This window comes from Pinus tabuliformis, chromosome 4_1 (assembly GCF_031772625.1).
Source record: "Pinus tabuliformis cultivar Carrire ecotype Pingquan chromosome 4_1, CPIR1, whole genome shotgun sequence".
Classification (NCBI taxonomy): Eukaryota; Viridiplantae; Streptophyta; class Pinopsida; order Pinales; family Pinaceae; genus Pinus; species Pinus tabuliformis.
Genome location: NC_142303.1, coordinates 291,388,678 through 291,413,151, shown reverse-complemented (window position 1 = coordinate 291,413,151; position 24,474 = coordinate 291,388,678). Strand labels below are relative to the sequence as shown.

General features: G+C 37.3%; 1 protein-coding gene across 3 annotated transcripts in view; it reads right to left on the bottom strand.

Moving 5' to 3' along the window:
* The window catches only part of LOC149175415 (Fumarylacetoacetate (FAA) hydrolase family), a 310,552-nt gene that overhangs the window by 213,519 nt on the left and 72,559 nt on the right, over positions 1 to 24,474 (bottom strand). For all 3 annotated transcript variants that reach the window (XM_089419673.1, XM_089419672.1, XM_089419671.1), the window contains one exon: positions 23,421 to 23,473. In XM_089419673.1, the coding sequence (XP_089275799.1) occupies positions 23,421 to 23,473 (53 nt within the window). The remainder of the gene's footprint in view (positions 1 to 23,420; positions 23,474 to 24,474) is intronic.

Genomic DNA, 24,474 nt, shown 5'->3' with positions numbered 1-24,474 from the left:
CCCTACCTTATTCCACCTTCGTATCCCAAGCCCTGCTGAAGGTCTTGATTTAACCTTCCCTTCTTGATTGAAAAAAAATGGAACCAACAGTTCCCTTGACAGGTCAGCTCCAATGACAGTCAGGTTGGCTCCATGGTCAAAGGACATGTTGTTTCAAAATACAAAGTTACAAACCATGGCTCTTCATTTCAATGAACAAAAAAAATCGGTCAAGAAAAAGAAGATAATTCGGATCTAAGGAACAGAACTAGAATATTCTCAGTGGCTATCTTCTGAAGATTTTTGGGCTCGATTCTGGCTATACCCCTGTAGTTTTTATGGCACTTTAACAGATCTATGGAGCAGACATTTCTGGAGTTTTTGTAGCTCATAAAACAAACCTTTTTTTGGCAACATTCTCGGACCTGTGGCATATGTGAAGATCAGACCAGTGCTTGTCTTGTGAGCAAAAACCTAGCAGCTCAGACCTGTGAAAAGATATCTCAGACCTGTGCATAAACTTTCGAACCTGTGGGTGACTAACTGAGGCATTCGGACCTGTTACTTCTGAGGCATTCGGACCTGTTACTCCTGAGGCATTCATGTCTATTACTCCTGAGGCATTCGGACCTGTTACTCCTGAGGCATTCATGTCTATTACTCCTGAGGCATTTGGACTTGTACTCCTGAGGGATTTGGACTTGTGGCTCACATACTACTCAGACCTGTGGCCTATCGAAATGGCAGATTTCAACCTCTGTTGGAGAAGGCATTCTCAGATTCTTTGAACAGATCTATACATTTATTAAGCATATCATCTCACCTTTATTGAAGCACTCTAGAAGACTATTGCTTGAGGACTTGTTGGAGCAGCTTGTAGAGGTCTTTGGAACACCATTGAAGACATCACTTGGAAACTTGAGACTCTTATTGAAGCATCTCATAGAAGTTATGGTGTATACTTCATCTTTTGGAGCAAAATTTTTGAATCCTGTTGAAGCTATAACAGAGGTTGGGAGTCGGGACTAGTTCTTGAGTCAAGTTGGAAGACAATCCTGGAAGCAATTGTTGGAGCATTTTGAGACATTGTTAAAAGTTAAAACATTGTGGAAGACCTCTTGAGACCTTGTTGGAGCAAACTTACGAAATCCTAATTGAAGCAGCCTTGTTGAAACAGTCATCTATGAAGAAGCAGCATTGTTGAAGACCTGATGAAGTACCTTTAAAGAAGATTGTTTATGCAGACATGAAGGGTCTTGGAGACACATGCTAGGCTTGTGTTATGTAAAAAATTAGTTGAATTAGGTTATTATTTAATTTTCAGTTAAATTAGATGAAAGGGCACGATCATAAGATCATGCCCTTTCCCCAAAGGCGATATATAAGCCAGGCACCCGCAATTGTAATATCATCATCTGTAATTTCATCTTTTAATAAAATATTTATACATATTTTCTGCGTATCAGAAGTTTTTTTACTTCATCTAGTATCAGAGCACATTCGCTCCTCGGCCCTATAGTTCTGCTGGCCATCAGGCTCTATCGGGTTTCCACAAACCGTATCCATGTGTGGACTGTACGTCTGTCTGCAGTACGTGTGTGTTGTACGTCTGTCTGCGGCACGTAGGGTCCATACGTCTGTCTGCGGATACGCTAAACTAAAAACTGTGATTTCCAGCCCAAGATCGAGTGGCATTTTTTTTTACCCGTGGTGATAACACTAAATTCCAGGGTTTGTTTTATTTGCGGTGACTTACGCATTGACGGGAGAGCTCAATAATAAACGTTGAATTCCGATCCCTGTTCGACTGCGTGGGCTTTGCGGGTAACAGTGTAGAAGGTCCTTCCACTTGATTATATATTCCAAGATGATCAAGGTCCCACACTTTAAAAGGTCTTGGATCAATCTCTCAATTTCCACTTTTTGGTGATGTGAATATCGGTATGGCTTGATGTTGACGGAGTCTGATCTTACCTTGACTTCTATTGTATGCTCAATTTCCCTATTAGGTGGCATCTTCATAGGTAGGTCTTGAAATACTTTTTCATGCTTCCGAATCAGATCTTGTATCTCTGGTGACTCTTGTCTGGTCATATTTGCAGATAACATTTCTAATTGGTGACATTGTATTGCATAAGCAGGTGCTCTTCTTCGACTCAACGTCATCATCTGAGATGATGATACAACTTGATTTTCTGGTGCTTGGAATCCGTGTAGCTTGTACTTCTGACCTCCCCATTTGAATTTTATAAATTGTACTTGATGGTTGGCGGCATAAGTACCTAAAGTTCGTAACCATTGGATACCTAAGACTACATCTACTCCTCCTAACGGTACTGTGAAGAATGGAGACTCTAGATTAAAGTCTTGAATCTGCAAATTGACCTTATGGCATTTCCCTACCTTTTCAATCTTCTTACCATTAGCTACCATCCCTTTCATGTTTGGTAAGGGAAATGAAAAGATATTGAGTCTCTTTGCCACGGTTGCATCTAAAAAATTGTTTGTGCTTCCAGAGTCAACGAGAACCACTACGTTGTTCTTCTTTATGTGTCCTTTTAACTTTAAAGTCTGAGGTTGTGATATACCTGTCATAGCTGATAATGATACTTGTGGAATACTTCCATCATCTAGTTCTGGTGAGAATTCTGGGGCGTCTTCTGTGTCTTCTATGTCATAATCTTCACTGTTTGAATCATTGGTTGCTTCACAATTATATAGGTTCTTTGGTTCTTTTCCTTTAGCACATCTATGTTTGGGGTCCCACTTCTCACCACAGCGTTTACATTTACCCTCTTTTATCCTTTGCATTTCCACATTAGATTTTTCATCTTCACGACGATGTGGTGGAACATATCTTGTATTATTTGAGTCCACATACTGGGGTATCCTTCGTCTTGCATAAGCTTTTTCCGCTGTTGACCAAAATATTGGTTCGGATTTCTTTTCGGCTGTTTTTTCTTTTCGTCTTGCTACTTCTATAGATGTAATGTCATGCATCTCAAGTTCTAGTTGTAAATGGGTTTTGAGTCCCGAGATGTATGACTGAATTAGACGAGATTCTGATAACCCAGGTACTCGTGTTACTAAGGTCTCCCATTCTTGAGTGTATTCGTCCACACTTCATTTTTGTCGTAGTTTGATGAGTTTTGAAAAGAACTCTTCTTCCTTTACACCTTGGAATCTTTTGAAGAATGCATCTTTAAATTTCCTCCAGCTAATGACATGTGTTGTCTTTTTCCACCACATATACCAGTTATATGCTTCTCCCTCCATTTTCATGAATGCATGTCTGAGCTTTTTGTCATCGTCAGTGATGTCATATATCTCAAAGTATTTTCTGCTTTATTTATCCATGCAACATTGTTTTTTTCGTTTCCATCGAATTTAGGCATCTCAACCTTTGCCCTCTTCTGGTATGTGGCTAATGGTTGAGCAAAATAAGGGTGTTGATTAGTAAGGGTATCCCAAAGTTGCTTGTTCGTAAAGGCCGTGTTACTTGCTTCTTGGTGGGGTGTCGCTAATTTTCTTGGGGATTCAACCTTTTCATGAGAATCTGTTGACTTTGTTGAATCTGATGAGAGGTGTTCTTGATTCTCTTCACTTTATTTTAATAGCTCTTCGGGTGTACAATTCGACCTTTTACACAGAAGTCTCAGCATTGTTAAGGCATCTCTGATGTTTACTTTTGTTTGGACATGTTGACTTTCCATCTTTATCTCTATTCGATTTGTCGTATCTTGAAGATTTTTTATTTTGTCCGCTTGCTCCCCAAGCTTGATCTCGAATTCATTTAATCTTTTATTGACCTCATCGTGGTTGCTATTTATCACTTGATCACACGTGTGAAATTGCAAGGATTATAGGCAGGCTGAAAATTGTAGACCTATAATAGAAGCCGAATTTTAAAGTGAAGCCAAAATTTGGAGCTATGAAGCAAGTTTGACTACAGTTGATTTTGTAGAGGACAAGCTAATTAAAAGGGAGGTTTGACTTGGTCTTGGAGGAGTCTTTGTCAAGGGTCATAGGTCTTGGTATTCATCATTTGAAGGTTCTATAAGATGAAAATAATTCTTGTGAGTTTTCCTCTCAAGAGAAGAGGTTTTGGCCCTAGCTTGCACCTATATTTTGTGTCCTCTTGTCTTATTGATCTTCATTGTTTGGTAGTTGTTTGATGACTAAAGAACACTATAATAATCAAATAAAGAAGAGCTAACTACAAGTACATCAAGTTAAGTCAAACAACATCACAAGCAATTATCAAAGTAAGAGAAATCACCTAATCTAGCTACCCTCGATTTTTCAACATGCCCCAGAGGTTGATGCAACTAAAAAGAAAGTAAAAAGCAAAAGATGGTCGGGACATACAAATTTAGCATGTGGGCAAAAGTCAACATAAGCTCTACCCCTATCATCATGGCCATCACCCTTGTTCCTAGGGCCCCTCATATTGCCCCCTTGCATCATTAAGGAACCCATGATTGTCCTAACCCCTGGTAGGCGATGAACTGCCAACCTTAAGGGGGTAATCACTGCATTGCTATATCTTACACATCATGATCTTATTCCCTGGAGCCCTAAGCAGTTATAAAATAAAAATCAATGAAAAGTAAAAGGCATATAAAGAATGGTGGAAAACAAAGGTCAGGGTAACTCATGTACCACAATTGCTCCCTCCTGCATCTATACACCTAAGTGTGGGCTTCCCTAATCATAGCTACCCTTGTACCATGGCGTGTGGCTTGTAGCCTTCCCTTGAAGTCTTCCATCACTATATCACATGACACCATAAATAAATCGTGACATAAGCGCTTTCAATCCTTGAATCTAGATTCTTCTTGCTCCATATTCTAATCATCTCGTGCATTTGCATTTTAAGTTAGTCATGCATAATTAAAATTTACTTCCAAGCTATGTAACTGGATTTGTCCAAACCCCCTGTCGAATCCGAATCCTGCGAATCGGATACGATTCGCCAAGAATTCGAATCCAAAAACAGGATTCGACGTGTCCGTACAGCAATGTTGTTAAAAGCGCGAGCGGGATTAAATCGGCGCCGGGAATGAAGCGGAAAAAATCGGAAAAAGCGGGAAAAAAGCGTTTGGTACAAAAATATTCATTTTTTTTCAATTTTTTTAATATCTAAACCATCTACAACATAAAATAAATACATTGACACATAAATATGATAAGAAAACTAATATATAAGATGTTTAATATCATTTCTAGCGCTAAAATCACACATAACATTGAATCATGTCCTGAATAGTAAGTCCTGAGTCCTGACTCCTGAGTCCCAGCTCAGCCTCAAAATATCAACAAAAAATATGATAATGTATCTCATCATGTCATAATGTCATAGACTCATATACAATAAAATGAAAGTCTAATCCTATTGATTTCCTCTGCCCCTCTTGCGAGAAAATGTCACAGCTTTCTCTTTCCCTCTAGATGTAGATGCTGGTGCCTGTGCTGGTGGAAATGGCAATGGAGTCTGATGTGCTCTAGAAGCTGAAGAACTAGAAGTATGAGCTACAGGAGGTAGACCACGTCCTCTACTGGTCCTAGTGGTAGCCCGGGTAGGCGGTGTCACCTCCTCCTCCTGCTCCTCCTCCTCCTCCACCTGCTCCTCCTCCTCCCCCTCCTCCTGCACTAACCAATCATCAGTAGAATCCATGAGAGGCCTCTCGGCCTCAACCCTCCATGCAGCAGTGGTGTCAATCCCATCCAATGAGATGGCATCCACATCAGGTGTCCTCTCAAGTTGCCTCACCCACAATCAAAGATTGTAGTAGACGTAGACCATGTCATTAAGTCGCTGGGACTCCAACCTGTACAAAGATCATGAAATAATAATTAATAAATCCAAATTTTCATTATAAATCGTGCTGCCACGGACCCCCGAGCTTTTTTACGAAAAAAGCGGCAAAAAAAAATTTTAGGCGCTTTTTTCCCATAAAAAGCGCGATTAAATCGGCTTAGGGAAAAAAGCGCGATTTAATCGCGCTTTTAACAACACAGCCGTACAGGATTCGTATGAATCCCGTATGGGCACATCGAATCCCGATTCTGGGATTCGTATCCCAAAAAAATGACTTCCACGGGTTAAAAAGCACGTTGTTCTTTTTATCATTCACCTTATTTCTCATTTCATTTTGCATAGTTTGAGTTGTGGGCAAGGAGCTAAGGGTTTGGAGCAAGGAGCTAAGGGAGTAGAGCGTTTGGCAAGGAGATTCAAACAGCAGGTAAGTGCATTTCAGCTCCATTTTTTTGCATTTCTTATTCTATTACAGCAGTTTGTATATGATTTTTTGTTTACAAATTTGTGCATGTTTTGTTCATTTTTTTTGCAGTATTCATGGCTCAATCAAAGGCAGTAGTTAGGGGGCAAAGGAAGGGGAAGAATGTCTCCATTGGAGATGCCCCTCCTCCCCCAATATCATCAGAGTCTGCTACAAGTAATGATGAGGGAAGAGGAGGACCTAAAGACAACATTGAGAAATATCTCTTGTGGAAATATGTCACAAGAGAGGATGGGACAAGCACCAAGGGGAAGGGAGGAGGCAATGTGCAATGGAGATGCAACTTTTGTCACATTTCTTTCAAAAGCACATATTTCCGTGTGAAAGGCCATTTTTTGGCTTTACCGGGTTGTGGGATTGGAGCTTGTAAAGTTGTTCCTTTAGAAAAGAGGAAAGAAATGGAAAAAGAGTCCACTGTTGGTATGGAAAATGTGGCTACAAAATTTAAAAAAACCAAGAATGAAGACCCCCTTCCATTTTTGAGGAAAGGCACCACCAAATTTCCATTTGAGAGTTCTATTGGGGGACAAGCAGCAAAAAGAAGAGCAATTGCACTTGGTACAACAGACAAGATTTTTCAAAAAGAGAAACGGGAAGAGCTTGATCTCACCATTGCCTTCTTTTTCTATCAAAACTTCATATCATTTAATGTTGCACACTCACCTTTAGTTATTGAGATGTCTCGAGCTCTAACTCACGGGTCTCCATCATCGTATGTGCCTCCTGGTTCAGAGAAGCTTAGAACCACATTGTTGACGAAGGCAAAAAAAGAGGTGCAAAAAATGCTTGAGCCTATTGTAGCGTCATGACCAACATCTGGGGTTAACATTGTTTTTGATGGATGGACAGATCCAGCACGACACCCAATCATCAACTTCATGGTGTCTTCCTTGAATGGTCCAGTTTTCTTGAAAGCAGTGTATACACTTGGAGAATACAAGGATGCACAATTTATTGGTGAGTTATTTATTAAAGTTACTAAAGATGTAGGTGTTGATTCTTGTGTGCAAATCATTACAGATAATGCACCTATTTGCAAGGCTGCTGGCATGATTGTGGAAGCTAAATATCCACAAGTGTTTTGGACACCTTGCATTGTCCATTCATTGAACTTAGCACTGAAATCCATTGCTTCTAATGTGCTTTGGATTAGTAACATTATTGAGGATGCACGACATATTCGTAACTTTGTGCAAAATCATACAAATGCCCTCACTATCTACAAGGAGTACACCAATCTATCATTGTTAAAGATTGCTAATACACGGTTTGCCTCTTCATTCATGATGTTGAAGAGGTTGAGGGAGGTCAAGACCACTCTTCGGTCCATGGTTATTTCTGAAATTTGGTCTTTTGGAGAAAGACAGATCAAGTAACCTCTAAAAGAGTGAAGGACACAATGATGCTTGGTGGGAGAGGGTAGATCTAATTATTCGAATCATGGACCCTATCATTTCTTTGCTTCAATTTGCAGATACAGACAAACCCATCCTAGGAGAGGTTTATGAGGGATGGGATTCCATGATTGAGTCTGTGAGGAGCATTATTCTACAGAGTGAGTGCCCCGAGTATGAGACATCACCAGAGGCCTTCTGTGATGCTATACAGGATATTCTTGTCAGCAGATGGGATAAGAATTGTACACCTTTACATTGTTTGGCTCACTCATTGAACCCAAAATACTACAGCCATGAGTGGCTGAATGGTGGACCTTCTCGCAGATTCCCTCCTCACATGGATGGTGAAATCTCACAAGGGAGGAAAGAGGCATTCAGACGGGTTTTTCAGGATAGTGCATTACTTAATGAGGTGGAGGATGCCTTTGCAGAGTTTTCCACTGGCACAGGTTGATTTGCAGGATATGATGTGATTAGAGATAGGGGGGCTAAGAAGCCCTATTCTTGGTGGGCAAATCATGGGGCAACAAGCCCTCCTCTTCAGCAGTTAGCCATGAGGCTCCTCTCTCAGGTGACTTCATCCTCTTGTTGCGAGAGGAATTGGAGCACATATGGAAATTTCTATAGTGTGAAGAACAGCAGGCTTGAGCAGTCCAGGGCAGAGACAATGGTGTATGTGCACACCAACCTTCGTCTTATTTACAGGCAAAGGGAAGAGTGGTTGAGGGGAAAGACAAAGATGTGGGATGTCTTTCCTAATGATATGGGTCTGGACAGCAGTGTTGAGTTGGCATTGGCTCAAATGGATCTCAATGATCCAGTGCTAGAGTCTGTTAGATTTGATGACTTAGAGGGGTCATCCTCCACACCAGCAGATGCAGAGACAACTATGGATACAGGGGAGGAGGAGGATGCAGAGGAGAGCAGTGGTGACCATGATGATGAGGACATTGATGCTGATTCTGATGATAACACTGAGGATTGATGACTACCTAAGTTGCACGAAACGGGGAAACGGGTACGAGTTTCCGAAACGGGAAGCGATACGAAACGCGACCTCCCCAAATTTTGGAAACGGGGAAACGCGAATATATATATATATATACAGAAAATATTTAAATATATATATATGTGTGTGTGTGTGTGTGTGCAATCATAAAGCATAAATGATACATTATAATTTATTACACTTAAACATTAAGATTTAATTTACATCACATTTACTCATGAATGATCACATAATGAAAATAAAAATATCGGAATATCCAAAAGCAACCTTTATTAGATATCCAAATCTCAAAATCAGCCTTTATTTATATTAATATATGAGGCTGCAAGTACAATAAAGACTATAAGGCTGCAAGAGAGAGATCCAAATCAGGATTTTCTGCATCCACATCCCATTCTTTAGAAGGACCACTGTTGTATTGGGAGTCTCCTCCTACATAGTCGAACGACCTTAGTGCTCTTGATTAAGTACACGTTTCATACCCTAGTACCCTACATGATCTTGATTATTGGGAGTTTCCCCTGCATAGAGGGCTTGGTTTTCTTGATTAAATACAAGTTCCATACCCTAGTACATGAAAAAATCCAATGGAAACATTGCAATCCCCCCAATCCTGAAATCCTGAAAAACAAATAAGTCTGCTGGATTTTGAGTGAGATCTAAAATTCTACTTTCTCCATATGAAATCCAATGAGGGCGAAACCACTCTCAAACATCCTGAGTCATTTCATGGTAATGTTAAAAATTTAAGTAAAAGGATGAAAATGAAAAATAAAGGAGAATATCACTTTTACTTTAAGAATTTAACATTACCATGAACTGCATATCAATACTAGGGCAAAAATTCACTTTTATAACTTTAGACACCCATCTAGAAAATTAAAAAACAAATTTGAAAAAAATAAAAATAAAAAAAACACAATTCAATTGGGAAACGCGGGTTGTACGGCCGGAAACGCGTTTCCTGGCCGTACCAAACGCGTTTCCGCGTTTCGTCCCAGTTTCCAGCCGGAAACGCCCCCCCCCCCCAACGTTTCCTGCAACATAGATGACTACCTATTGCCTTGAGGCTTGTATACCTGTAGTTGTTTTATATTTTCTATTTCTATTTGTCATTGGCATTGCACCAGCATTACCTATGTAACACATTTTGATTTGATGACTTAATGAGAAAACTACAGTTGTCAATGTCTTTATCTTACTATGTTGTAGTTGTAAGTTGTCTTTCATTTATGAATTATGAATCATGATTTATGTGACCACTGACATGTATTTGAATTTTGTATGTACTATGCATGCTATAGATGAAGATCTATGTTTGAAATCAATGAATTTGTATCATTAATTAGAATTTGTGCAAGAAATATCTAATTTTTAATATATATATATATATACTAAAATAATATATAACAAATCCTACATGTCCTGTTCTGGGGGGTCGACGTGTCCGAATTCGACACTCGAATCCCTGAATCCTATGAATCCCGAATCCCCGTGTCAGGTGACTTAGCTTCCAAGCATAAGCTTGGTCGATAGAAACATAGGTACCCATCCATCTTTGCTTGAGAAGCCTGGTTTTAATAGTACTTAAAACGGTGGCCTTGTAGTCGTTAGAGCCACGGCTATCTGCAGCATCGAAGGCACCAGGTATGCTAGATTTTCAGGAGAGGTATTGTTAATCACACCTTAGTGTTCTTCATCTTATCTTCTCTCTGCCATTTACTACGGAATCAGGCTCAAAATAGAAATGATCGAAAGGTTAAAACTTAGATAGACATTTAACTAAAATTAACCAAGATTCCAGCATTTCACAATAGTTTTAGGATCTGCATTTCATATAAGATAGTTATTCATCCAAACAGCAATTGTTCATCAATTACTTGGTCCTAAATTTCCTAGCAAGATTGTTGATTCCATACAGCACTAGTATCAATCATCTAAATCTAAGCGAATCCTATAAGTCTTACTAAATATAAAACAAGTACCTGGTCGTTTGATTGAGTCTCCCGAACTGGTTGGTTCCCAACTAGTTCTCCTTCATTTCATTTCCGTAAGGTCTAACCCCCTTAGCCTGTTGTTGGGTGACATCTTAAACAAAAAGATTGGGGATCAGGGTGACAGCCCCTGATCTGAGCCGTTGTCGCGATGCCTAGACATTTTGTGCAACAGTCGTGATGGTTTAGACTACGAATTCATGTAGCGTTGTAACCTTGACAACAATTTTTGGTGCTTGCAGCAGCCACAACACTTACTTCCCATGATGATGTGCAGCTTAGTGACTGGCAACAAAAGTTAATCTGGGCGCTAACTCTCACAACTTCTTTGTTTTCTTCTAATTGTGAATCCTTTTGTTAGGATATTCTGACACATAGGAAACAGTTAAGTATAACTTGGTCTAGTGTATAGTTAAGTAAAGTGTGTTTCTTTTCTATGTACTTCTTGTAACTTACAATCCGACGGTCATGATATGTTCTAGACATGAAATGATCTGACGGTCATGATATGTTCTAGACATGAAATGATCCGACGGTTCATTCTCTCCTCGGTATACCAACACTTGATCCATGGTTTAACACCCGATTGGTCTATGATCTCTATTTAAAGAGCATGGAGGGTCATTTGTAAGGTGACCGTTCATGAAAGAAGCTTATGTAAATTTTCTCTCTTTTACATTAATAAATTTCCTGAAGTGGTCGCGTTGGCTCAGCTCGTGCACTGTTTCCCACTTGAGGGTTTTAACCACGTCAAGAACACCGGTGTACCGATCTGTGATATGTTTGTGAGCGGTGTCCTTTGGTGTTCTATCTAAGGAACTTACCTTGTAAATTCCTACATGGTATCAGAGCTATTTGAGGGTCACATCCGTTGGTGATCCAAATCTGAAGCCAGTACAACTACATCCAACTGTCGTTTCCTATATCTACTATTTCTAACCGCTTTCGGGCCGAGAGGACTGATCTATTGTGTTAGGAGTATCTGTTCCAGTATACAATCTTTATTTGCAGTTAAAGTTATTTATCTCTCTGTTTATTTCAGTTTATAGTCCTCCATAATTTTTTTTATTACCGAATCTATACCTTTCATTTTTGCGTATGCTTTTTGCCCCGCAACTCTGTGCGATCTGGGCAAACCAAAAACAGAAAGAAAGGATTTTTCTCATGTGCATGTTATTTTCCGCTGCGCCTTAGCGTGATCTCGGAAAATCAGAAACATTGAGGAAAATATTTAGTTTCCGACTTGTTGACTACTACATGTCAATGACCCATAGCAGCACACCCCCTTTTTTCATAAAAGGGATAGCGCTTGATCGATGTGTTTGTGTCGTCCAGCTTTCATCATCAGCCTGATCATCATGTTATAATGTAAACCCATTTTGTGTGTACATGATGTAAATAATCTCAGCAGATCTGTGTCAAGCATATAATTGCCTAGGTAAACCTACCTTTCTAGTGACGATCTACATTCCGAGAGGTTTTTTGTTTCACCAATCCATTCTCGGATGGTCGACAGAGTTTTCCTTCAGTCTTACCCCAAAGTCGGAATGCATTTTGTCACTGGGATCTTAGGCGAGTGCTAGTGTTCTAGATCGAGTCTATGTAAAAGTGATTTGGGAATAATCCTACCTATTTGGTTAGGTTATTTCTCTGTTGGATTATATTTGTGTCGCAGAAATGGGTAGTTTATGGTCGTCTATTTCAAATGGGTTTTCCCCCTTGTGATGTAAAATATTTATATATATGAAGAACCATGATGTAAAGTGTCTTGAAGGTTGGAAAAATAATTTATCCCCTCATAGGTTAATTAATTAAATTTTCTGGCCAAAAAATTAATTAAAATCCTAAGTCAGAAATTTAATTAATTCTAAGTCCTAGGTAAATTTAAATTCTCCAAAGGCAAAATTTGTCAGTCCTTAAAAATTAAATTTTAAGAGGCCCAAGGACTAAGGTAAATTAATTATTTTGATAAATTTTAAACCTTTGATCCCTGGGGTTAAGTCAAAGTCAAAATTTTGGGGAAATTAACTCAAAAATTTAATTTTTGAGTTAATTAAAATGCATTTAATTGAAAAATTTGAATTTCCCCAAATATTTAAATATTTCGACAGATGAGATTAAAAGGAATTTTAATATTCATCAACAGTCGAAATTGTTTTGACGAGGATCACTCAAACTAGCCGTTGGAGGATTTATCTTTAAATAGGAAGTCATTCGTCAGTCAATCGATCCGACCTTTGAGTCGTGTGTTTAGCAAGAAGCTCTTGTGTAATCTTTTTTCAGATAATAAAGAAAGACTTTGGGGTTAAAGTTCGATAGTGTTACTCTTCATGGAAATACTGTAAGATGGGTTGTTTGAATGCATAAAAAAAATTTAGCCATTGATGATAGCTTCTGAAGAGTGATTTGAGTACAGGGATCTTGCTCAGTGGCTGGGGTTTAAGTGATAATTTAAATTTTGAATGTAATAGCAGGTATCTCTATTTATCTGAATTTTATTATCATTTTTTCACTATGTTTTAATGGTTGGATTGAGTTTTGCATGAAAATCTTGATTTTTAGATCCTCATGCATTATGGGAAGTTTTCAGTTGGACCAGCGAACTTCCGATCTATGTTTTCTGAAGAGCCCATCCAAATTAGCTCCAGGCTTATCATAGGATTTTGTGTGATACACGAAGGAATTTGAGCTAAGCACCTCCCTTAAAATTTAAAAATTTAATTTTTTTTGTGGTATAATGACAGAGCTAGGTGATTAGAGCTTGCAGTTTGTAAATTTTGTAATTATTTTTCTAACGTGGGTTTTTCTGGGTTTTAGCTTTTTATCATTGTATATCTCGTTTGGGTGTTTTCTTGTTGTTATGCAACTACGGATCTGAGGAAGAAATCTCTATAGAGTCCAGAATCCAGATCTAGGTCCTGGAGAATAAGATGTGGATCTTTGGGTGTATCAATATCATTTTGCACGAATATTATTCAATTAATTTTGCAGTCCAATAGTTTAAAGAATTTTAAATCTGGAAATTTTTATAAGGGTTCTAAAATTCTTAGATCTGGAAATTTCATGAGGGTTTCAAGGTTAAATCTGAAGCAAGTGGATTCAACATTTTAATTAAGATTTCCATAAATTTTTCAAAGAGTTTCTGGGCTACCATTTTTGCTGATTGGTTTCTTTGATTTGCTATCTGGTTTTTTGGGTTCACTGTGCAATCTTGATTTTTTTTAAACCTTCACTGCCATCTCTCTTTACTTGCATTTTCCTCATCGCTTCCCAAACCTTCTCTCTCTCTGTTGCTATCTCTGTCGAACTCTGAGTCCTCATCCTCGTCCCTGATGCCATCATTCCTCTGTGTGCTGCCCATCACCTCTCCTTTCCATGGCTTCTCATTTCCCGTGGATTTACTTAGAAGTAAAGGTCTTTATAGAATAGCCTCAGGCCAAGAATCTAAACCTAAATATGAAGATAAGGTAGCCAAATGGGAAAATAAGCAATATCAAGCACATGGGTTGATAGAGATGTCTATTTCTCCAGACCTTAGATTCCATATCGCAGAATTTGACACCCCTGATGAAGAAATGAAACAATTCAATAAATATTTTGGAATTAAAAACCAAATTAGAGCCCATCAACTTGAAAATGAGTTGTTTATGTTGGACCCCAATAATTTTTCTCCCATTGAAGATTTTTTGTCGAAGTTCAAGACCCTTAGATTTCTCTTGGAAGGTGTTAAGGTTAAGAAAGAAGATGGTAGCCTTATCTATTCCATTCTTACTAAGTTAGGACCAGCCTACTATGTGTTTGTTTCCACCTTCCATTCTACTAAAAAAGCCTTCATTTCTCAAGGACAAGCCTACAAGTCCCCCTCTTTTGATGTCTTTTGTGATTCTTTAATAAGAGAGAAAGAAAAACTCTTACATCTTGGTCTTATTAATACTGGAAACTCTTCTAAGAAAGCCTTAGTAGCCCAGCAACAACCAAATTCAAAGAATCCTAAGAAGAAACATCCTAAAAAGAATGGTCTTAAACCAAACAAAGGTCCTAAGCAATTTCTGTTTCAAATGAAAAACCAATTCAACAAAATGATAAGGAAAATAAAAACAAAAGGAAGAAGACTGATAGACATTGCAACTTTTGTAATCGTGATGGCCACTTAGAATTCAAATGCTTTAATAAGATGGAAGCCTTGGACGCAACAATGAAGAAGCATAACATCTATTTGCAACACTCTTCAACTTCAACTTCATCCTCAAGAATAGCACTTTCTACATGTGGTTATCAAGCATCTCGATCTGGTTATGCACTAAATGTATCTTCTTCTTCTCATTCTCATGAATGGCTCATTGATTCTGGAGCTTCTTATTGCATGGCCAAAAACAAAGCCATGTTTTCTTCTTTAAATGATTGTAACACCAAAAATATATATGTTGGTGATGATATATCTCTTAGTGTTGTAGGGACTGGAACTATTCATCTAGACAATGGTTAATTTATTGATGTATTATGTGTTCCTACCTTATCCTACAACCTTCTATCTATATATCAAATAACTCATTCAGGTGAAGGTAAAATCATTGAATTTTCACCTCATGATGTTGTAATTAAGGACCTAAGAAATCCTAGACAAATTTTAGCCACTGGCATTGATGATGATTCTACAAAGTTGTATAAGTTTAACAACTTTGGGTCATCAACTCTTCCCTCGGTATTTGTTGCTCATAATGATGAAGTGAGAAAACTTTTGCATGAGTGATTTGGTCACTTAAACTATCACTCCCTTCAAAATCTATGTAAAGAAAATATGGTGACAGGTCTTCCTATGGTATCTTGCAGAGATGGTATTTGTTCCGAATGTGTACTCGGAAAACATCATCCGGATAGTTTTGAAAAACGTGCCTCTTGGCACGCCTCAACCCCTTTATAACTTGTGCATAGAGATTTATGTGGTCCACTTCCAGTTGTTTCATTCTCTGGCTACAAGTATTTCTTAACTTTCATTGATGATTTCTTCAGACGCACTTGGGTATACTTCTTAAAACTCAAGAGTGAAGTCTTTAACATGTTCTTGGCCTTTAAGGCCTTTGTTGAGAAACAATCTGGACATCAAATTCTTAAGCTAAGATCTGATAATGGTGGAGAATATGTTAACAACAAATTCATCAAATTTTGCACTGAGCATGGAATTCAAATGGAACATATTGTAAAGAAGCAATAGTAAATCGCACTCCTACTAAGGTTTTAAAGAATATCACTCCAAAAGAAGCATGGAGTTTAATTAAACCATATGTAAGTCACTTTCGTGTTTTTAGAAGTAAAACATGGGCCCATATTCCAGATGAGGAACATAAAGCCTTAGAACCTAAGAGTGAAAAATGTATTTTTGTTAGATTTTCTGAAAATGTCAAAGGATATATACTTCTTCAACCTAAATCCAAAAATGTTATCATTAGAAGAGATGTAAAGTTTGTTGAAAATATATCGGCTTACGAGCCTAGTTCGGCGGATGTGCCACCTATCTCTATCCCTTCTACTTCTGAAAATATTTCTTCTTCAGATGATGACAGCGAGGATGACAATCCTCCCCCACCTTCTTGGGATCCTCCTTCCGCTCCTCAACTTCCAAAATGGGTTCATGCTACTCGGGTTGCAGCAGGTGCTCTTCCAAGTGATCCTATAGATCATCTTCGTACCCATTCTCAGTTTGATAGAGCCTCTTATTTACTGGCTCAAGCTTCAGCGAATTATGATCTTGACACCTTTGCAGAAGCTTCAAGCCATCCAGATTGGGACGCAGCTATGAATTAAGAATATTGTTCACTATTGGCAAATGATACATGGGACCTTGTTCCTCTTCCAAAGGGACGAAAACTTGTTAGATGCAAATGGGTTTACAGAACCAAGTTTAGACCAGATGGAAAAGTTGATAAATATAAAGCTTGTCTTGTTGCTAAGGGTTTTTCACAATTGAAGGCATTGACTATACTGAAACCTTCTCCCCTGTTGCCAAAATGAACTCTATCCACCTTGTTCTTTCCCTTGTTGCTTCTTTCAAATGGGAAGTCCATTAGATGAATGTTAAATCCACCTTCTTGCATGGGGACTTGCACGAAGAAATCTATATGGAACAACGTCCTGACTTTATACAAACAGACTCCAACCTTGTATGTCGGCTTAAGAAATCCATTTATTGTCTCAAGCAAGCCCCTTGGGCTTGTTATGCCAAAATGGATAGCTCTCTTTCAGATACTGACTTTTCTAAGTGTAATTCTGACAATATTGTCTACACCAAGAAAGTGGGTAAGTCTCTTATCATTCTTGTTCTTTAAGTTGATGATATTATCCTTACTGGTAGTGATCCGAACCTTATAATCCATGTGAAGTCTAGCCTAAAAAAGCAGTTTGAAATGACAGACTTAGGACACTTGCATTATTTTTTTGGTCTTCAAGTTTTGCAATCCAAAGAAGGTATTTCCCTTTCCCAGTCCAACTATGCCTGTGATCTTCTATGCCACTTTCACATGGAAGACTGTAAGCCAGCCCCTTCTCCCTTTCAGTCTGGAGCCAAACTTTCAATCACTTGTACTTCCCCTGAAGTTGATGCTACCTTATACAGTCAGCTTCTTGGAAAACTTTGGTATCTGACCCATACCCGTCCTGACCTTTCCTTTGTTGTTGACCTTATTGCTCAGTTTATGCAAAACCCACATGAAAGTCATTGGAAAGCAGCTAAAACAATATTTCGTTATGTTCGAGGTACAATTCAGTTTCGGATTCATCACAATGCAAAAGCATCTCCTCTATTGGTTGGTTTCACTGTTCTGATTGGGCTGGTGGGGCTGATGATCGGAAGTCCACTGCAAGTTATGTCTTCACTCTTGGTTCTAGACCTATTACATGGGCTTGCAAGAAACAAAGTGCCATTTCTCTTTCTTCAGCGGAAGCAGAGTATCGTGGCACCATAGAAGCTAGTAAGGAAGCCCTGTGGACTCGTGGATCCTGTTAGAGTTTGGTTTTCAGCAGTAGCATCCAACCACACTTTGGTGTGATAATCAAAGTGACATTCAACTATGCAAAGATTCAGTCCAACATCAGCGCAACAAACACACTGAACTACACATGCACTTCATCAGAAAGCTCATTCATGACTATGTTCTTGAAGTGCAATATTGTTCAACCGATGATCAAGTTGCAGACATCTTTACAAAGGCCCTCACAGAGGCGAAGTTCCCTAAACTTCGATTTATGGTTGGAGTTCAAGAAGTTGTCACTAAGGAGGGATAGGCTCTAATGCCTTCTTCCTTCTCCTATTGTGTCATCTTTGTACATCCTTCAATCCTATCCCAAGTTGTTCTTAGGGGGGATGTTATGATATTCTGATACATAGGAAATAGTTGAGTATAACTTGGTCTAGTGTATAGTTAAGATAAAGTGTGTTTCATTACTATGTACTTTTTGTAACTTACAATCTGACGGTCACGATATGTTCTAGACATGAAGTGATCGAACGGTTCATTCTCTCCTCGGTATTATCGACACTTGATCCATAACTTAACACCCGATTGGTCCATGATCTCTATTTAAAGAGCATGGAAGGTCATTTGTAAGGTGACCATTCATGAGAGAAACTTATGTAAATTTTCTTTCTTTTACATTAATAAATTGCCTGAAGTGGCCACATTGGCTCAGGCCATGGACAGTTTCCCTCTTTGAGGATTTTAACCACGTCAAGAATACTAGTGCACCGATCTGTGATATGCTTGTGAGTGATGTCCTTTGGTGTTCTATCTAAGGAACTTACCCTATAAACTCCTACACCTTTACCGCCACATTTCCTTAGACTAGTTTGAACACCCTAGATATAATTTTTAAAGTCTCGTATCAACCTTTCACACAGCGTATGGTAACTTCAGTTGCAAACTCTTTCCCTAACCTTCCCAAAGACAATGTAGCAACTTTTTTATAGACAGGAAGGACAATGATTTCATCAATTTATAAACCCCTTCCATTGACGCTAAACCTTTAAGAGTCCCTTATTATAGCCTAGGGTGTATGGCTTGCCAGAAATGTAAAGTTGTTTGAAGACAAAGAGGCATTGCCCGCAAATGTGCACTCCAAGCCATAAATATTTTAAAAACCTACCCACAGGTGTAGGAAATATTTCTCTCATTCTCAATCTAAAGTGGCAATAAATGAGGACATTCCAAGGGCCTTTTTCGATGGTGCATCACAGGCAGACCTCCTAAGGGAGGCTCATAAGGAATTCTATACTTATCTTCAAGTCATAGTCTTTCTTTTAAACTTGGAATTAGTCAAGAAACCAATAACTTTGAAGCAAACAAAGTTCATTCTTGAGGTTAAATACTCCAAAAGACTTGGAATATAAAGATCTCCACTGAGATTCAAGAATATATATTAGAAAGTATGAATAAGATGATGATACAATGAGAGTGAGGGTCCTACTTATATATTAGGCAGGTGCCTCTTCATGGAGAGTCATGTCCCATTTAGACATGCCTCTACAACCTAATTACTAATTAACTAATCATTATTACAATTATCATCATTACTTATATTTATATTAGTTATATATATTTTATTCATAACATTGCCTTCCTCTTCAAAAAAGCTTGTTGATGCAAAAGACTTCATCTCTTTTTCGGTTTCGAATGTCTTCTCATCTCGTCAATGACATCTTTGTTGATACAAGTTGGTATGGTTTTCTAAGTGACAAACGAAACTGTCGCACTGAGAAGGGATCACACCATCCTAGATTAAACTGTTGTGGAATACTCTGATCACTGAAATTTTGTAACAAATTGTCATCATAGGACTAGATTGAAGTTACATCAATATTCTTTGGAACATCAATTTGTTGTTTCTATTCTGAATGGTCTTGACACGTAACTTGGTTGAGTTGTCTACTCTCATGATTCGGATGTCGGTAGAGAACGTTTTTGGTTTGACTTTCCCTTATTAGGCGTGTGGAAATTTTTTGATTTCCTTCTAGTATTATGGTTGTTGAGTTACGTACACAATCTTCGTTTGGAATTTTCATCATCTGGATTGTAACATGTGAATGTGGTTTTCCTTCAACTAATTGATTTTGTTCTTGAGTTCTGCTATTGACTCGTTCAGTATTTGTTTCTTTATCTTCAACTAGGGATGTTAGGACTGGTGACGTCGATACTTCCTCTTGAATACAATGTTCTAACTTGTCTTTTAACGACTTCTTGTCCTTAAGCTTTTTAATTTGTGTTAGTAATTTTTTGCCATGATCCTTAAGTCGCAAAACTTCTTCATCTCTATCAACAGTGATTTTGTCAAATTTTATTTTGCATATTTTGTAGTACTTTTTTACCTTCTTGAAAAATTACTTTTGAAATATCTTGGATGTCTTCTGGTGTTACTAAATTTCGCTTCACGGTGACATCCTGTAGTGTAATTTTTTTCTTTTTGTAAGAAAATGTGAGAAACTTCTTTTTCATATTCAGGATGAAAGAACCAAGGGTTTCCATCCAAGGGTGAACCCAAAATAATGTCACCTTGATCGTTCCATAGGGTTTGAACTGAGAAGTGCGATATCAATGTATAATCCTCAATGTTTAACTGTCAATTGGTTAGATCATGTTTTTTGTTGCCAAAACAGTCTAATTTTTCAATTATATTTGACTCCAGGATCACTAATTTGTTTGTGATTTCAAGCGTTATATAATTTTTATCTTCGGCAAGTGAGATAGCAATAGTGACATCTTTTCTCGCAATGGACCCTTTAATTCTAAATAGCACTGAAGCATAATTACGTGAAGTTTTCGGAAATCTTCCTTCCTTCAATTCCAAATTAGATGCCATTTTTTATAGAGATTGACTCTATTTGTATTAGTCAATAATTGGGTTTTTTTCCTTATAATTTCCTCACTTTATTCAAAAATTATCCTAGTTTTTCTAACCCACTTAGTCTAGACTCTAAACTATATATATTTCTAAAATATAACCTCTCTCCCTTTATGAATCTTCTCCTTAATCACAAAGTATACCCCTTTATGTACTTTTTAGGAGTATAATTTTTTTCTTTTACTTTTATAAATACCTTCACAAATTTTCCAATTTTTATAATACCTTTTTATAACTGCTCCCCTTTTTTAAGAAAAAATACTTTATATTCACTTCCTCGCACTTTTTTTTAGACACTTTCATATTTTCAATAAGACTTTATTAAAATATAGTATTTTCCACTTCCTCACTTTTTCACCTTTATAATTCTATACTTGTAACGGTTCAACTTATAATCTCCGCTTTTCTTTATCTCAGCATATAATGTCTATTTATTTATGCAATTTGTTTTATTGAAATAGGAGTAGATTATATTCCCTAAAGAATTGTTGATATGATGACTAATTTGTTTTATTCTTTAACCTATAAAAAATTAGACTTTTAATCCAACTGAATCCCTTGTCAAGCACTGTATTGTTTCGTGAGTCCCAACGGAGACCTCCACTTCTAATAAAAATAACAAATAAATCAAAGACCACAGATATGACTCAACATAAATCGTGACAGAACACTGAAAATTAGGGCCATTCTCACGACTCACAGATGTATTGGTTCACAGTGCGATGCTGATGAAATCAGTTCACAGTGTGGTGCTGATGAAATCAACAATGCACAAAAAGTGTCATATGATCATATCTCTGTTTCACTACAGGAATTTGCTTTACTTGTATGAATAATTCATATACAGATTTTACTATGGCATTGTATGCTAGTTGTATGGCTAACGAATTTTTAGTATGACGTTGTACAGTAATGCAGAATATGACTCGGTGGTTGTATGAATGCTCCTGGCAGCAAAATTATTAATAAAAGGTACGTTTCAGATCTTGTGCCAGTTTCCTGTTTTAATTTTTATTACTATATATATATATATATATATATATATATATTTTCTTTTTCTTTTTCTTTTTACCTTTGACATTTTTTATGTTTATAACCCCTTTTTTAATTTTTTTAAATAATATTTTTTCTTTTTATATTTTTTTTATATAATAATTTTTTTTAATATGATTTTTTTATAATATAACTTTTTATTTTGATTTTTTTAATACAATGGTCTTCTTTTTTTTAAAATTTCTTTCTTTTCGTATTTGAATTTTTCTTTTTTTTTTTGTTTTATATAATTTTTTTATTTATTTTTTAATATTTTTTCATTTTTTTATTTTTTATTTTTTCTTAAATGGCCAAGGCCCGACAGTGAAAATGGAGAATCTCCCAAACTTGTAGTGAAACGCTTGAATTATGACGGCCACAAGGTTGACGAAAATTGATGACTAAGGGTCGGTGATCAAAGAACACGGCTCTATGCAACGGGTGAGCGGCCAGAGGATTGAACTGCTCTGATACCAAATGAAGTGAACAAAATTCTTTCTTTGGTTAAATACTCTAGAAGACTTGGAATATAAAGATCTCCATTGAGATTCAAGAATATATATTATAAAGTATGAATAAGATGATGATACAATGAGAGTGAGGGGCATGCTTATATATTAGGCAGGTGCCTCTTCATGGAGAGTCATGTCCCATTTAGACATGCCTCTACAACCTAATTACTAATTAACTAATCATTATTACAATTATCCTCATTACTTATATTTATATTATTTATATATACTTTATTCGTAACAAACTTCTGTAAACCGATGGCTCTAAAGCTGGTCTTGAAGCTAGCACAAGAGCTGGGTGTAACCCAACTACAAATTTATGGTGACTCAATGCTAGTTATTCAATGGATGCACAAAGATGTTGTTCTCAGGAATTTTGCATATGTCCATTATATGATGTTCTCAATCTACTCGTATCTTTTTCACATACATTTCTGTTGCATATTTACAGGGATAGAAACAGACTTGCATATGGGCTTTCAAAAGCTGGAGTTGGGCTGGAATGAGGAACCCAGGTCATTACTAAAATCCAGAATGGTCATGCAGTTGAATATAACCATGAACCCTGGACCTAGCAATCACTTTCTTCAGGCTCTATTTCACTTTCCTGTATTGGAATTTTCCAGATCTCAGGATGAATAGCTGATGAAATATTTTGAATGTCATTTTTGTTTTTTGAAGATTATACAGATATAACTGACAAGATACAAACTTCAGCCTTTTGTGTGAAGAATCAAAATAGCTTGGACATAGGAATTTCACGACTCACGAAAGAAGATTAAAAGCACTCCTGAATGCCACAGGCATCTGACTATGCATTTTTTATATCCTAATAAAAATGGAGATCTTTTCCTTCGGATAAAAAGATTTATTATTCTTTATACGAATTGTTCAAGAACAAGCACAGAAATATTTCCAAGATGTCTAACTAGAAGTTGAAAACATGGGCAGATCAAACCAATTTATCTTAAAGGAATTTCAAAGAGATGAAAGTTTATCCTCGATACAGGTAAGCATAAACCATGGTTATCTTTTCATTGCATTTCATTGAGACTTCACAAAGCAATACCTTTATATGCAGCTTGACTTAATTCAGGACATTTGTTTCAGTCAATTTTACAGAGTTCAGTTCAAAACCTTCAGCCTCTAGCAAGTAGCCAGCCCAAAAATCTAATAAACGTGATGTTTCTGTTATTTAACTAAAAAAATATTCGTTTCAAGTTTTCAATCTCGGAACAAAATATGCATTTTCTTGAAGTATGTAACCATTTAAAAATGATAAAAAAAATTAAGGTTAGAGGAAACACCTTGGCAGTACTTTGAATATCCCTTGCAGTCATATCTAAGGCAAGCGCATAGCCTGGGAAAATGCAATCAAGTTTCAGCACAAAATGGATCATAAAAAGATTTCAAAATGAGATTCATTTGATAATTCACCATAAATGTTTAAAAGAAATATTTACCATAAACTCCATCACAAAAAGAATCCACAACATACACCACATTTTAAAAATTGAACACAAACATTAACTAAAGACGTTTTAGACATATTTGTTCACCAAGAACTACATGTGTTCTATAATGTTACTGTGTGTTTGTTTAAGTCATGATAAGGCAATCAGTGCATGTATACTAAGTTCTAACTATAATATCTATATTTGACAAATCTTGACATTAGTGAATAGATTTTGTAGTTTGACTCATACACAGTTTTTCCTCTATTAAAAAATATGGGAGTTATATTACTTATAATTCGGAGTAAGAGTGATGATATATATCCAGAGAGTGAGTAAAGTATTCGATTAGCGGGCAGTCAGTAACCTACCCATCATTCAGAGCCTTACCGCAATGAGGCTGACTATGTTATTCATACAAATAACCGCCTTTAGGCAAGACATGGCAACCATTTCTTCCAGTTCCACCATACCTTTGTCCACCTATAATATGCCACAAATGTATATAACGCACCCATCAGATCATGGCCTAGTAGAAAGCAGTTAGGTGCTTGTATTAATGAAGAGCCCAGCGTTCAAAACACCCTAAGTGGGCGCAGATGACACCAAGTGTATGTCCTAGGTGATTTTGACAACATAGAAACGCCCCTCCTAGCACAGCAACATAGCCAAACAGGCAACTGTAAGTATTTTTTCCAAGGAAAACCTCATAGGAAAACTCAAGGGATGCTTCCACACACTTGTAGATGCCATCCCTAGTAAACCAGTCAATGTAGACTTGTATGCCTCACCTAGGAGGATTCGAACCAGGCACCTACCAGCACAGAACTAGCCTAATTCCCAACAACATTGGTGATAACCAATTGAGCTAACCCCTTGGGTCGTAAATTACTACAAGTAGCGTTTA